The sequence below is a fragment of the Passer domesticus genome, chromosome 1 (genome assembly GCF_036417665.1).
Source record: "Passer domesticus isolate bPasDom1 chromosome 1, bPasDom1.hap1, whole genome shotgun sequence".
Taxonomy (NCBI): Eukaryota; Metazoa; Chordata; class Aves; order Passeriformes; family Passeridae; genus Passer; species Passer domesticus.
In genome coordinates this window covers 128,480,532-128,497,142 of record NC_087474.1, presented here as the reverse complement: position 1 = coordinate 128,497,142, position 16,611 = coordinate 128,480,532, and the positions used below count along the sequence as shown (strand labels likewise).

General features: G+C 37.5%; 1 protein-coding gene across 3 annotated transcripts; it reads left to right on the top strand.

Annotated features, from left to right (window-relative positions):
• The first annotated feature begins 435 nt into the window (after positions 1–435).
• Positions 436–15,822, top strand: LACTB2 (lactamase beta 2). 3 transcript variants are annotated; one of them, XM_064389014.1, is made up of 7 exons: positions 436–691; positions 1,205–1,368; positions 2,688–2,811; positions 4,987–5,165; positions 9,100–9,248; positions 10,969–11,046; positions 13,649–15,822. In XM_064389014.1, the coding sequence occupies exons 1-7, from the start codon at positions 570–572 to the stop codon at positions 13,721–13,723; spliced, it is 891 nt and encodes a 296-aa protein (XP_064245084.1). In that variant the 5' UTR covers positions 436–569; the 3' UTR covers positions 13,724–15,822. The 3 variants fall into 3 exon arrangements, with proteins under 3 accessions (XP_064245084.1, XP_064245070.1, XP_064245081.1); XM_064389000.1 differs by having other exon boundaries at positions 438–691; positions 10,969–11,050; XM_064389011.1 differs by lacking the exon at positions 436–691 and adding an exon at positions 926–1,075 and having other exon boundaries at positions 10,969–11,050.
• Positions 15,823–16,611: the final 789 nt, after the last annotated feature.

The window sequence follows — 16,611 nt, the reverse complement described above, 5'->3', positions numbered from 1 at the left end:
CCCAGCCCTCTCAGCTTTCCCTCACAAGAGCGATGCTCCAGTCCCTTCATCAGTTTAGTTGGATACTCTCCAGCAGCTCTCCAGTTTTATTAAAAATTTATCCTAGATAGCTCCTATGTGCCGTGCGGGAGCACACGCAGTTCCTACATCCCCTGTAAGCAGGCGTGTTCCTGGGACACAGAGACAGCGCGTCTGTCTCTTACAACACATTTCTCTGCAAAAAGCCGGCAGAGCACGGTCATGCCTCTCACTGGGCAGCAGCGAGGCACCGAGCCGGCACGGAGAACCGAACTCCGCCGAGAAATGGCCTCCTCCACGCGGGAGAACTTCGTCCGACGGGATCACCACAGCGCCCACCGCTAGCTGCCGGCTCCCAGCCCGCCCTGGAACGGAAGGAGCCGCCCCACAGGCGGGCGGAAGGCGCCGGGCCGGGCCCCGGGAGGCGGAGCACGGCCAGAGAGGCTTCCGCCCTGCCACAGAGCTTGCACCCGGCCATAGAGCTTGCACCGGGCCGTGCTGCGGCGTCGTGAGGGAAGCGGAGCCGGGAGCTCGGGCCGTTCGCTGCGGAGATGGTGTCGCTGCTGCCACGCATCGAGCGGCTCTCGTCGCGAGTGGTGCGGGTGCTGGGCTGCAACCCGGGGCCCATGACCCTGCAGGGCACCAACACCTACCTGGTGGGCTCCGGGCACAGGTACCGAGCGTGCTCGGAGAACGGGGCAGGGCACGGCGCACCCGGCTCCGCTGCCCCGCCTGGGGAGCGTGCGCTGCCTCCAGCTCGAGGGGCCGCTACCCGCCTGTTCCCAAATCCCTGAGTCAGCGCTAAAAAGAGGAAAGAAGCCGTACAGCGTTAACATTTGCGGAGCTGGTGCCCTGAGAGGGCTTGGGCGGGTGGGATGTGGAGTCTGGGCCGGGCGACCCTTGGGCCGAGGCCGGGAATTCAGTGAGAGAAGCGAGCGTGTGCCAAACGGTGGCTTCTGCCACTTGTCGAGGAGTTGTACATGAATGGCCGACACTTATTACTTAGTCCACTTTTTAAATTGTTATGCTGCGGGGGTGGAATGCCAGGAGGCAAAAGGTGGTGTCTGGATATGGAGACATCCATTATTGCTAAATTTCTGTCTGTGGGGTTATTTTATTAATATTACCTGACTGTTACGTGAACACTGTTTATTCTCTCCCTCCTTTTTTTGTGGTCCGTGTGTAGAAGAGTCCTTATTGACACTGGAGAGCCAGCTATTCCTGAATATATCAGCTGTTTGAAGCAGGCACTGTCAGAGTTCAACATCGCCATTCAAGAAATTTTAGTGACACACTGGCATCGTGACCATACTGGTGGAATACCTGATATCTGCAAAAATATTCCAAGTGGTAGGCCAGAGATTTCAGATATTGCTGAAAATGTTAAACACATGACAAGAAAAACATTAACTGAATGCTTCTGTGCAAATCAGTTGGATTGTTCTTCTGGAATTATTGTATAAACTGCATGCAATTTCTTGATTCTGCTGCAGTGTGTAGATTGAGAGCAATGAATAATCTGAATATAATAGTTGTAGTACTATGTATACTATAGGTTTTCTTCAATACCTGTGCATTATTTTGTAGTGAATTTTTCTTATGTGTGAATAATGAAAACCTAGATTACTATCAGCATGGTACTAAGAGATGTGAGAAAAACTTGAAAAACTGCTTCTCTTTTACTTGGGCAGCAATTATATATTTATTGTTATTTTCACTTTTGTAAAAACAAATAGCTTGAATTTTGAAAAAGAAATGTGCATAACATTTGGAATTCCTTACAGGAGCCCTTTAGTAGTTGCTGACAAATTCATAAGCCTCAGAGCATGAGGGGAAAGCAGTAGGGCAGTGTGCAAGTAAAGTCTGATCTAAAAATGTGTATTCCATGTTGATAAACAGTAGGAGACAGTTCTGTGTTGGCATCTGAGAAGAGAATAAGCAGTATGGACAATGTGGTAATTCTTAACATTGTTGGACTTTGTCACAAGCTTTGTCACAGGCTTAATTTTGTAAAGTTGCCAGGTGCTTATCTGCAATGAAGCCTGGGCACTACTGAAAACAATTGGTGTCTTGGTGAAGATTTTGGGCTTGCCAGCCTATCAGTGTGGCTGTAAAGACTAGGAAGGAACATGAATGCCTTTCTGTGTTGCTATTTGTAGTTGTTCCAGCCAAGGTGTTTGTATTTTGTGCACTGTTCAGAATGATAAAAGCTGAGAGAGGTTGCAGGTCAAAAAGTCTTCATCCAATTTTAGACAAATGTTGAGTGATGCTTGTGTGAATCCTAAAGCAAAATATGAGGGCCAAAATCTTAGTGGCATTGTAAAAACTTGGGGGAATTGGCTCATAAGTCAAGAAGGAACATTTGTAAAATATAATAATTACTGGTCTTTATTAATTTCATTTGAGATTTTTTCCCAACTTCAAATTTGTCACTGGTACAGAGTGCTGTATTCAGGATCAGTGGCTTTCACTGTTTCATGGTTTTGGCTCTGGAATAAGGCTGCTCTACAAATATAAATATAAACTTTACAGAATTTGGTTTTTTAAAGTTTTGTACTCATACTGTGTGATAATTAATAGTACTTATTCAAAAAGTAACCTGTCTGTGGAATTACCTTTGTTAGTGACAAATTCAAAACATCATTTTCTTTGCTTTCCTTAAATATTAGACTCAGAATATCGCATATGTAAGCTCCCTCGTGTCCCTCATTGTGAAGAAACAATAGAAGGAGGACATAAATATTTTTATCTTCAAGATGGAGATGTGATAGAGACAGAGGGAGCCACACTCAGGTAACCATGAATTTCTTCGATTTCTTTTTTCTACCGAATTCTGACATGTACATGTATCCTAATTCCTAATGATTGTCAACCCATACACCTAATCTTTTCAGCACTTATGCGTGTAGACTTCCTATCATGATCCAGCAGCATATGTTAATACAAAGACATTGTTTTTATGAGTGAAGATTATCAAAAAATAGCTTTTGGATTTTGTCTTAGGCTCAGCAGAGAGATTAACAATATTTCCCCAGAAAAACACTTTCTGCAGGAAAACCAAATAGGATTTTACATACTTTCTCATCACTCTTACATAATTAGTTACTGTTAAAATTGTGGAAGTCTGTAGTAGTCTGGCTGGATTATTTAGCATGCTTTTCTTTTTACTTCAAAAATGTATCACTAGGAGACTCTAAAACATTCAATACTTAAAATGTAAAATTTTAGACCTTGAACCTGTGAGGTTCTGGTAGGGTGCCAGTTTTGGAAGACTTCTTTCCGTGGCACATACTGTCTATAATGTTAGTCTGGATGAGTGTGAAACAGAAAGCTACTGTGCCTTATGGAAGCACACACACAATAAAAAGGTCTGACCATTCTTGGTCAGAAGGGTGTTGTAAAAATGCAGGGCTTGTAGCCAACTGTGAGAAGTTTGTTGTGACAATTAGGAGTTTGTTGAATTGTGTCCTCGAAGTGAAGGGCTTCTTCTGAGAAAGAAGGAGCCTTCTTCTTCTGAGCCAGATCGTGGGCTAGTTTATACCAGAAAGCATGGGAGTTCCCAGACACATAGTCTGGTGTCTTTGTTGATCCTGAAGAGAATTTATAACAAACATCACAGCCCCTATGGGTGGGTTGTACCAGGGGTAATGCAGCCAAACTTTATGGTTGACTAAAAGCATGTATTCTCACCTGGAGAATTCAGTAACCACTTCACGGATACTCCTAGACCCACCATTGGTTCCTAAACAGCAGTAACTGCATGTTACATTTTAGTTAGCAACTGTCAGGTTTTTAAGGTGTGCCACAGCAAGGGGGCAAGACATGCTAGCAGCACCTCTCCACACACTGTCTGGCATTCTCTTTCTGCTGTTTTTTCATATTAGTGGTTTGGCTTCCTGGTGAAATTTCATCAAGAGTTGAAGGATACCATGTCCCAAAGGTGAGCCCACCGACTTGATTTTGATGTTGCCTCCACAGGGCAATAGTTCACCTGCTTTCTGCTGAGCTCAGTATTCAGTCAGAGCTGGAAGTCATTGCATCAGATGATGCTGCACTTGTGGTCTCCCAGCCCTGCAGCATCCTGGCTGGGAGCTGTGTAGCCTTACCCTGTACACCACCCGTGGCACCACCTCTGTCAGTTCCTGATCACTGTTTTGATGCATCTGCCATTAACGAGAAGGTTCTAATGAATGTCAGCAGTGATGCTGGTTGGAGTTGTGTTATTTCAGTCTGCATCAGCCTCAGCATAGGGTCCTTCTGCTTTTCAGAAATCATTGTGAAAGGACACCCCAGTGCAGCTCCTTGGCAGCTCAGGTTGCCATATACTATAAACATACCCACTGTCCCTTTGCTGCATGCTAATACACTGCTTGTCCAAGCTGTGGGTCCGGAATCCTTACCATGCAGGTGTTTAATGACCTGCACATAAAACAGCTGAAAGACCATGGTTCTCTTTATTTGACAGCTGTGCTATGGGGCTTTCAAGGAAAAATAATTTTTTGGAGACTGAACTTTATCCGGGTCTGGTTCAGAAGTTTGTAGTTAATTTCTAAATGAATAGGTATCATCCTTACCCTCCTTCCAAAGTACAGGGTGTATGTCAAGAACTCCAAGTGTTTCAATCTGGAAATAACATGTCAATTTTATTTTTTAAAGCTTCAGAATAATGCCCTCTATAACAGAAATTCTGCATGGCTAGTCAGCTCCTTTAATGCACTTGTATTATGGTGTGTCATGTAAGTAAAAGCATGCTAGAGGAGGTTGGTGTTCTCTGGATGGTATTAGAAAATGGACTGGGATTAGGCAAAGTGATAACTGTTTACATCAACTTTTCAGCCGTTTTTGGTCAATTTTTTCTTGTTATGGGCTGCTTTGCAAGTGTATTATTTTACCATCATTTGTTCTGGCTTAAAAAATGAAGTATATATGCTGTATGAAAAACATATACTTCTTTTGTTCTTTGAACAGAGTTTTATATACACCAGGACACACTGATGATCATATGGTTTTACATCTAGAAGAAGAAAATGCTGTATTTTCGGGTGACTGTATTTTAGGGGAAGGAACAACAGTAATAGAAGATCTGTCTGATTACATGAAAACTTTGAAAAAGTTGTTAGAAATGAAACCAGATTTGATTTATCCAGGTAAGTGGTTTTAACTGCTCTCTTTTACGGTTTATTTTTTTTTTAAATCTCCTCTAAAAATTTGAGAATTATTATTCTATTAATACACTATTAATATTCTATTAATTATTATTCTATTAATATACTACTATTACAATCAAACGTCACTCCTGATGTAACAATTCAATTTAATAAGCCATAAGCTAAGCTGACTTTGTCATGGGTATCTTTCCTTTCTTAAATTTCTCCATTTCAGGGTGGGTCTTGTCTTTCTATGGCTCCAGGGGCCATAATCTTTCACTGTTGGATTTGTTCAGTGGCAGATTTAGTTTTCTTATATTATTCTATCCCTGTGCTTGAATGTTATCCTGGAAGAAAAAATAATAGTTGTTTTGTTCCTTTTCATCCCTACATGCACTCTCAATGTGAGTAACCTAGTAATATTTTTTGAGAGTTGTGTGTTCTTTGCAGTACAGGTTAATCACAAATTCATCTTGGAAAGCTGCAGAACTGTAGAGTGGTAATTTTAGTTAATGATTTAGGTTCAATTTGAACAAGAACCACGAAGCCAGAAATGTTCTGAAAATAATTCCCTGTTCATTCAGTCCATAGATTTCCTTTAATTCTTTTCCTCTCTCTCCTTCAAACATTGGGAATGCCTTTACTTTTCATATATACCATGTCTGTTTGACAAGATTACATTTTAAGAATTCATTATATAACTACAGTTTAAGCTCCTCATTTGCTTTTTCAGAGCTACATCTCAGGATTTTTTCTAACTTTTTCAGTTTCATCTTCAACTTGTACTTGTTCAACAAGCTATTGTATCTATGTTATCAATTGTGCCTTTTTCCTTTAGCTATGTTTAGCATACTGTCTTGTGTTCACTCCTAAAATAGCTTTCTTTTGAAGTATGTGTCCTTTATGATCTTGGCATAAAAATGCTGTTTAAGAAAAGCATTCTTACATATTCCGTAGATGTGGAGGTTGATGCAGACAGAATAGTGACTTGGTCATATTTATTGACTTAATTGACTTAACTAACCAACTTAACTGACTTACCTAATCATTAAAACTAGCAATTTTTTAGCCTCCAGAATCTCAACCAAATGTTTTTCTTTCTTTCTTAATACCTGCAAAATGCAGTCTATTCCTCTAATTGAATTTCTGCCTTCCAAAACCCCATATATGTCAAATTCTGTTTGGTTTATCAATTTTATCTGTTGTATTTCACTCTGTTCTTAATAGTTTTGTATCTAGATTACCCATTCACCAAGGCTGAACATCCCTTTGTTTGTGTTTGTTATTGTTTTAACTGTGTTCTTACTGGACTTTCAATTCGAAAGCCATGACATCGTGCATTTTCAGTGATGATAGTTCCAAACCCTCTTAATGCTTAGGTAATTTTCTTTTTTCATCCATGCGCCACAAAATGTATATGCAGTTGTGCAAAAAGTGCTATTGCCCAATCAGAACAGTTGGTGATACTGTTGGGTATAACTGCAGCAGAAGTAGTTTTCTTTACCAATACATTCTATATAAGCCAATCAGTCTGTGCTGCAGTAATCGGTCTTCATAATACTTGAACTGTTTCCTCCACCAATGCTTTAGCAGTCATGTGGTAGCCTCAGAATTGCATGAATTTTTGTAACAAACTAACTGCTGTCTACCTGACAGTAGGTGAATTTTGTCAATCCATCCCCTTCTACATTTCTTTTTTAATTTAATGTGGGAGTAACTCAGGCACAACACTCAGGATATCTAATTACAGATAAAATTTTATAAGAATCCTTGGGACAAGAAAACTGCATTTTAGTCAGCAGAGGGCTCCCCATCCTGTCATAATAAACAATTTTCCTTGGTAATACAGAAAAAAATGGTACCGGCATTAGGAATTTGTGGAAGATCTCATGACCCAATTGTTTTCTTCACTTCTGTCCTTTGTGCTGTAATTTAAAGTAAGAGAATCTCACATTTCACAATGTGTTACGAGAAAATAATGTGAATCTGTCTGCAATTAAAGCTGAATTCATGCAAAGACAGTCATATTTCGAGAGTGCTTTTCATATGCTCAGAAACATTTTACTTTTATTCAGATATTAATCCATTTATTCATTAATAAATAAATAGCTGTACTGCTGTCCCTGAAAAATGATGGATGGGAAAGTTCCACATCTGGATTTAGTTCCAGGCTTTCTGAGATCATTTTAATGTACATGTATGCATACACAACAGCTATGGATCAGATGATGTGACAGATATGAAGTCCCTTTAACTTTGCAAAATGTGGGCTCCATTTCGGGTTCTGACATTGGTCTTGTAGTCTAAGTCACTTAAATCACTTGGAAGAATAAGGCCAGGTTTTAAGAATGCTTTGTGATTCCATGTGCAACCCTTAATTTGAATTGCTTCAATGAGACTTCCATCATTAGAGAATGCAAGAGAATGGACAGTTAACATTACAGTCTCTTTGTATATCTTGCTATGTTTTTTCTCTTTTTTTTTTAAGTTCTGGATGTATAAATGCTAACAGTAGAGATACTTGTTATACTTGTAATCTATTTTGTAAGGAAAAATAGCTTCATATTATATATGTTTGAAATCATTAAATATAAATGCATATGCCAGTACAGCTTTATGTTTGCACATTACATATCTTTTATTTATAATACTTACTTAAACAAGGTAAGTTTCAATGTATACTTAGTAATTTCAGACATGCTGAAGTGAGTGTAAGTTGAGATGTATAAATATTTTGACTTACAGAAGGATAGATTCTTTTGACACTTTAGTTCAAAACATGAAAAATCAGTTGCTCTTTTTCTGTAAGCTGCCTGTCATCAGGCAAAATAAGCTTTGATTGTAAAAGCTTAAAATTTAAAAACCCATTTAATCAGTAAACCCAAAGGTACAAGTAAAGAATTATGGTGATTTTTTTTAATAGTTAGAGCACCCCAAAAGATACTGATTATGATGATACCAAATAACTTCTAAAAGAAAGCTATAGTTTTTTACAGCAGTTTCTTTTCTACTAATTTCATAAATTAGTAGAATTACTTAGAGTTTGCACTCAGAGGGCAAAGCTGGAAGTTGCTGCTGCTACTTCAGGTGAGTTGTAAAGGCAAAGAAATAGGAAACCTTGCTATAAAAAGTATGTGATGAATGTTTGTGCAAGTCAATTCCTCTAAAGGTTAGTGCTTTACCAATTAAGCCTTTTCATAATGTGATTCAAAGACCTTTAAGTAAGTTGAACATTTCTGATCTGCCACAGTCAGTCCAGGGAAAAATATGTTTTGCTTATTAACCAGCCAGACATAAAATGATCCACCTGTAACTTTGCCTGTGCCTTCCATTTTTCCTGCCCTGATGCGTTCTGACCGCCTCACTTGTTTTCTATTTTTTTTTATCATACTCATGACAGTGTTTTTAGAGACGTAAAATACAGTGTATGAATCAGTTTTGAAGATTTGTTCAGGAAAATTACCAGTCACAATTAAAGATGTCACCTTGGTGTTTGCCCCAACAGGACAGTAGTACCTGAGTCATTTGCATCGGCCATTATTGTTCAAAGGCCAGTATCAGTTTAAATCATTAATGTCAGTATCCTTTGGGCAGAGGAAGACAGGCAAATAGAGATAATACAGTAATCTAAATCTCATCTTTTAAATCTGTTCAGCAGTGAACTCCTTTCCTTTTTTCTAATGGCCTGAAGTAGTCTTCCCTTGCTTTCCTATTCCATCTGAAGTATTCCCTTTTCCCCGTTCAGACTTTCAATATCCTAATTCTTCCTTTCCATCTTAATGTTTTGCAGATGCAGACTGTAATACAGACAGTCAGATCTTTTTCTCATGGCTTTTAAATCTAAAGTTTACATAAGAATGTTTCAATTATTCAATAGCATACTTAATTACAAATGTAAGTAATAGTGCTCTGGTACATGTGTTTTGATTTTTAGGCCATGGCCCAGTAGTACGTGATGCAAATACTAGAATCCAAAACTACATTTCTCACCGACTTGCACGTGAGCAGCAAATTCTAAATGTTTTCCAGAAGAATACTGGGAAATCATATACATCCTCAGAGCTTGTAAAGATGGTATACAAGGTAATTGTTGATCAAAAGTTTTTAGGTCAAACTAAAGAAAATTGAGATTAGGTTCATAAAACTTGTACATAACAGTAATGGTCATTGACTGAAAATCATGGTGGCTCTTTGAAAGGGGTAAAAAAATATTTCTGCCTTTTCAGGGTTCAGTTATGACTGTGCCTTTAAGCACTTAATTGGAGTGAGGCCCACATGATTCTTACAAACTTGTTTAACTATCCAAGTCTTAGGCACAGTTTAATAAGACCAAGTAAAAATTAAATTGTAGTGCTTGGTTCAAAGTGAAAAGTATGACATGACTGTTAGTTGTGGATTTTCCAAAGTGTGTTTGGGGTCTCCTGAAGAATGGTTGAAAACTTTGAGTTCTTGATTTATCAGTAGGTTACAGGTGAACTGCAGTTCCACAGCACAGAGAAGGATTTTGCAGTTCATATGTTGGATAGCTTGTATATGTCCTTACACTGGTGTTAGAGTACATTGTTGCTACTTCATCATTCTTCATGTAACCTCTTCATTTTTTCCCTGTGGTGTGGGATTGCCCTCCTGATAAGCAGAGGTAAGAGATACAGTATTTCTGCTGTGGAGGAAGATGTCAAAGTTGCCAGTGGCTGTGGCTTGTGAACTGGTCTGGAACAGCTTCACAGCTCATTTTTGGTGGTTCTGCTGATACCTGGTTTCCAAAAGAATGACTGTATCACAGTGAGCATTTTGCAGTGCTCATGACCTATGGCCATTCAGCTTCTGCAGTTCTCCTGCCTGATGAACTAGGTTTTAAGTATAGAGCCATTCTCGTGTTTCTGTAAATCACAAACCACTTTTACTGTCTAGATAAGATTTTTTTTCAGTACTATTACAGCTTGATGCTCAAAAAAAAAAAAAATACATGCTTTCAAAGTACTCTCAAGGTTCACAATTTATTTAATTAGTTTGCTAGTGAATTTTCCTGCCACACATTATTTGAAGAACTTTTTAATTTTCAAAAAGGAAAAAAATAGCTTTACCTTTAGGATGATAGAACTAGAGAGGAAAATTTTGAGCAGTCGTCATACAATCATAGAATGGTTTGGGTTAAAAGGGACTTTAAAGGACAGCAATTTCCATCACCCCTGCCATGGACAGAGACACTTTCCACAAGATCAGGTTGTCTAAAGCCCTATCCACCTTGTCCTTGGATCCTGCTAGGGATGAGGAGTCCACAGCTTTTCTGGGCAACAAGTGTTACTGCTTTTTACAAAATGAGCATTGAAGAATTGTAAGAGATATTTTGTCCTCCTGAAGCTGTTACATTTTTTTGTTTACTCATTTACAGATACTAATTGCTACAGGATATTTAAACCTTTGCAAATGTTGTCATGGAATAGAAGGGACCGTTGTCTGTGGAGAAATGCATCATAAATTTGTCTTTAAAAACATTCAGCTACACTGACAGCCCAGGGCAGATCAAGCTCAGAAGAGAAGTCTTCTTTAGTGCTGGCCAAAGTTTTCATTATACCAATGTATAATGCAAAGTAAACAAAAAAGTGTTGTTAGACTGCTCATTTAACTGGTGTAAAGTTGATTTACTCATCTTAGTTTCCTGTTGTTACATAACTCACTGAATGTTCCCATACTGATTCAGAGGAGGAAAATCTGTGGTAATAAACCATGGATTCCATATATTGAAAAAATAATTTATGGGTATTTAAACAAATATAAAATGCATATTTTTTGTTCCCATTAGGAAATCCCTGAGAATTTACTTCCAGCAGCAGAACATAACCTCCTAGTCCACTTGAAGAAGCTGGAAAAAGAAGGAAAAGTGTGTAAGTTGTGGAAGGAGGGTCATTTTCATTTTGATGTTCTATTCCCTATTTCTTATATTATTTTATTGCCTTATTTTCTAGGGGGGGGACATGCAATTTTTTGCAGTAGCTGTCCATCAGACAAATTAGAGTAATGTACAGAATGGTTGTACAGTATTCATAAACTTTTAGAAAGTATTTTACTAAGTATTTGAGTGCTTAGAGCTCAGATTACTGCAATGCATATACCTTAAAATTTTTATTTAAAACATACCACAGAATACATTCCTAATGCTAGCATTTATACCTTTTTGTATTTCCTAAATATGCACGTATGCAGCATTTTATGGGTTTACATTTAAGTTTCTGCCCATGCTAAATATTTTTGCCTATTTTTGTGTGCATGTGTTACAGAGATGGTTAAAATCATGCAGTGTAAATTTTTGCAATTACTGATTAGTACAGTACCTAAGTAGAGCTGCTGTATTTAGTTTAGTGTTTTTACACTGTGCCTTTACTCATAGTGAACAAGGTGAAGTATTGTTTCTGTAATGGCATGTGCATATGGAAATGTTACTCAGCTAAAGCTTAGGAAAATATTTCTTCCTGTACAATACATGACTGCACTCAGGACTGTCTATTTATAAGTAAATAATTACATTAATTTACAGCAGCAGCAGATTTTTACCATTTACCAACCTGAATAACAACATGAAATTAGTGTATTTTTTTCAACTTAGACCCTCTGTTTATCTTACTGATAGAATGGCTACTAGGTACTCACTGAACAATTGAACTGAATTTTTGTAGTAATAATAACAACCTGCTGTTTATTCAAGGAAAATGGAATAGTGTTACATGAATACAGTCATCACTGAAGTATAGAAAATGTTCTCTTTGGGCTTATTTTGTTCAGAATGCCATGGAAACTTTACCAGCATGGTACTTACTGCACCAGCTTTTAAGTATTGTCTCAATTCTTGGTTATTAACATACATCATTGATCTGTGCATTTCTCCAATTCTGTGCTACCAGATTCATTAAGGGCATGACGTGCTGACTGTTTATCCCTTCACTCACAAAGTAGTTCAAGCAACATCTTTTTCTGTTGAGATCAAATAGTGGATAAATTAACGTTCTCTTTAAAGGTAGTCTTCCCTACAAGAGTGTTTTCATTTTGAATGCCCAGGAAATAATTTGGTTGAGTGAGCTATTGACTTAAGGGTTTGTTTTCTCAAAACCACCCTTTTCATGTTTACTGAACAAAAATAACTCAGTTTTTCTCAGAAATTGCATTTTAGTTTTGAAGAGAGACCAGATGCAGTCATGTATCTGTTCATGAAGTATCAACTACTTGAAATTATTAGAAAGGTTAAATAGTTAGAGGAGATGCTAATCAGAACAATTCTTGGGACTCTCCTACTCCATTTGGAGGCCCTTGATTCAGATGTGTCTTGCTTTCCTGGAAGCACAAGATGTACCCTTTGAAGTTTGTTTTGTTTTTTAAACTTGAATTTGTGGGCACAGACAAAGTGAGAAGCAATCTCATTAGAACACTTGGGGTTGCTGAATTTTTAAATATAAGCTTAGACCCAGACCTATGGTAAATGCTTAACATCACGTGACCTTTACACATACACATTTTTCAATTCACATTAAGAGCATCTGTTGGGGAAGACTGATTCTGTTGATTCTGAGCATGTAGCATTCAAATGCTTGTGTACTCATGGTAATTGCTCATTTGATTTTAATATCCTTTGATGCCCTTTCCACATTTTCCAAGACCTTGCAGCATCTCAAGTTTTGTTCTCATTATGGAGGACTTGAGCTGTAGACATAACACTGTCTTGCTTAATTTTTTCCAAAGAAACATCTTGTCAGTATCAATAATGAATATGACAGGCATATTACAACCTTACAAGTGAGTTACTCACTGCAAATGATGGCCATATGCTGCCTGCTGCAGTCATTAATTACCCACTCAATACTAGGGACTGCGGATTTTGTTGGTACATAACTTTTATAACTGCAATTGGGAGCAACACTACCTCTTAATTCAAACAAAACTGTTGGTCTTGTTACTTAAAACAGAAAATGTTTTGTCTTGTCTTTTAATGTCTTGTAAGCAGGAGTGTGGCACAATGCACACGTGTAAGCTTTATCCCATGGTTCATTGTTGGATATAAATAATTTGATCATTGTTTCACATCATTGCTGATGAAGAGATAAAAATAATTTATGTGTTCTTAATTTAAGAGCACAGACTTTTTTCCATCTAAAGGTTATACATTTCAGAAAATGCAACAAGCACTCTACTACCTCAGATTTCTTAATATCTAGAAAGTTTAATATACCAAAATTTAAATAACTAGAGGATTATTAAGACCTTTTTATTAATCACTCTTTATACTGCTAGGTTACTTTGTGAAATAGTTAATGTTTATCACCTTCAATTAAAACTGAACACTGCCACGAAGGAAAGTATTTAATTAGTTTTAATAATAAATGTCATGTGTAGACATACATATTCATGTGCAGGTTAAGTCTGGGATAATCTAATGTTTATAAATAAAATCTAAGTATTGGTTTGTAACTAATTTGGTTTCTTTTTCTTAACAGTACGTGATGAAACTCCCAGCTTCAGATGGAAAAACAATTTATAAGTTAGGCGAGATTGCCCAGGAACATATTTAATCTGCATGGTTGCTGTATGAAAAATCCTAACAATGAGCCGGAACTATATGTAAAATAAAAACTAATTTTTACTTGGTTTTTAAAAAAGTGGTAAAAATTTTAAAGCAATGTTACAGTAAGTTAACTGATGTTTTTCACATTCTACTTTATTGGAATTTCAAAATACTCTGGTGGGTACTGAGTTAGTAAAATGGAATGAGTGTGAAGAATTGAATCCTACCTTTGTTATAAAGTGCTGAGTTTTATCATTGGTAGCAAAAGACAAATAGCAAGATCTTATAAACTTAATATTATAGTATCTTGAAGCAATATTCTAAATCAAATAAATCACATATATAAAAGAAATCTCTAGTGAAAAAACAGGAAATATGTTATTCTAAACCTGGTTTCACCTGCTTGTGCTTCTCAAAAAGTGATTTTCTAAGAAGTTATCTGTACATTCTAAAAAACCAAGTTATTTTTTGCTAACAGGTGTAATATTGGGGTTTATGTTCCGTTTCTAATTCAGCTGACTGTGCTTGTCTTTGCTGGTTGCTCAGTGCAATAGGTTTTAACAAACACTATAAGTAATTGTAGACTTTTGGGTTTTTTGGTGGAAACACCATTTCTATGGAATTCATTCAAAGGATTCATTAATTTTAACTAACAAGTGTCAAAAAATGCACAGAGTTGGAGCAGACTCTTAAATTTTTTGTAAGATTCTGCAAGAATTTGATTAAAAAGCTGTATAAATTGAGATATGTATTACACGCCGTATTAAATTTTGCTGTTAATCCACTTAAAGTAGAAATACTTTAAAAGGTTGTATTTGGTTGTAAAATACTGTACAGTTATTAAAATATGTTTGGAGATTAATTTAAACTGCAAGTTCAGTTCTCTGTGAACCTTCCACTTGCAGTATAGTACATAAATATTTGCATTACTTTGTCTGTTCAAAGTGTGTGACATTTGATGATATATATATTTCCTATAGTATTACTCAGCCTTAAAAAACAAAATCAGATCTGAGATGTTTGAAAATACCAAGGACAAATACATGTCCTTGAAAACCTTTGACCACTCAATCCTGTACCCTCATTTGTGAAACATGCATATATGTTTGGGTACTTAAGGCATGTCTTAATAATTGACATTATTTTATGAAGCTGATGGCATTTGTTCTGATCAGCTGAGACAAATCCAAAACAAAAATACTCACAGGAATAGCAACCCAAAACAGGAATAGCAACACAAAACTGAAATCATATTCTGAGGTAGTGGGCAGACCCCCGAAGAAGGGAAATAATTACTTTCTGTAAAAATGATGCTTCTTGCAAACTTCATTGATCTGAAATTTGGCCACATGCTCACTTTTAACTTTTTCTGCAGTGCCATTTTGAGGCCTTTCTCAGGTCTGCTAGGTTTCTATTTTCTATTTACTTATATTTTTCCAGACACTTTTTGTCCCTTCCTCCCACAAACTTTCTTTTTTTTCCTTCAATTCCTTTTGGAATAATTACTCAGTTTTCAAATGGACTTCTTTCCATCAATAATTAGCTTTCCTGTAGCTATTCCATGAATTTATAGTTACTTTTTCCATTGCTAGGCATAAAAACATAACTACCACTGCTTTTTTGAAAAATATAAAAGGACAATTCACATACTCTGAATGCTGTCATTTTGCTTGAAGACAACAGAAGTGTCAGTGAAATGACAGTTTCCTGTCATGAGGTCTGAGAACCTAAGACAGCAGGAAACTGGTATGAAGAGGTGGTGTCTTATTACCTTTCTGAGCTAAAGAAGAAATCTAATGTCGCTTAATGATTTTCTTCTGTTTTACTGTAAATTTTGGAATAGATGAAAATGGCTTTAGAATGCACTTAAAGAATTGTTGGGACTTGCAGGCGGTGAAGAAAGCAAGAGGACACAGATAGAAAACTCCATGTTCTGTGCTGTGCTGCAGCAAATGCCTGATGTCTTCCAAAAAAAAAAAAGGAAGAAGGCTGTTTAACCAGACAAGTCATTAATGATTGTGTATGGTGTCTTTGGAATATTAAGAGCAGAAATTGCACTGTTACTGATATATATATATATGTATAATAAAGGATATTTGGCTATGACATCTTGAAAAAGTGTCAAGGCTCCTTGTTATGTCAAATGGAATGTTTATTTTAAAGAGGTGGCAATGTACATACAAAAAGGGGCATTAGCCCTTTCATGTGAATGTGTTCATTTGTTGAGAATGCATTAAAAGTTACAAATAAAAAGAGGGGAGGGGGCTATTTCTGTTGTAACAGGTTAGAAGGGCTAATAATACTACTTGCTGGTTTAACTTTCTAAACAGCTGGAGACACAAGGAAACACAAACCATGTTTCCAACCTTCCTGCCAGCTAGTTTCAAGATCCTGTCCTGAGAAGTGACATCATTTGTTACATTTAAGACCTAGACATTTGATGATATATACTGTGGATAGATAGAAGGTAGGAGAATAGAGATAGTGGTGAAGGTAATCTCACCCCTAAGGAGTTACAGCTGTGCTAATTATCAAGAATGAAGAACAAGCCTACCCTTAATAAGCCACAGCTGGATCCAATTAGGAGGGGTACTATAAAAGAGTAGGTTGGCTGGTCAAGATGGAGTTTGTTGGCTGTGCAGAGGAGGAGTCAGTGCTGTGAGGAGCTGCCCATGAGAAATCACCAAGAAGGTATGAAAGCTTTGCAACAAGATGGCAACAATTGGTGACCCCGATGTGATCAAGGACCCAGGATGGTGCTGGGTTCCCCCTGAATGGCAGTGTGTGCAGCAGGACACAAGCTGTGTGACAGAAGTGGCAAATGGCATGGCCACAGCAGCAGGGGGTGCCTCAGCAATAGCATGGCCCCTGAGGAGTACAGGGGGAGGTTTGCTA

What these genes read in the sequence shown, in the direction of transcription:
- LACTB2 (XM_064389014.1), top strand. Translation starts at nt 570, where the DNA reads ATGGTGTCGCTGCTGCCACGCATCGAGCGGCTCTCGTCGCGAGTGGTG. An exon ending in CTGGTGGGCTCCGGGCACAG is followed by an intron (nt 692 to 1,204) that starts GTACCGAGCGTG and finishes GTCCGTGTGTAG; the next exon opens with AAGAGTCCTTATTGACACTG. An exon ending in CTGCAAAAATATTCCAAGTG is followed by an intron (nt 1,369 to 2,687) that starts GTAGGCCAGAGA and finishes CTTAAATATTAG; the next exon opens with ACTCAGAATATCGCATATGT.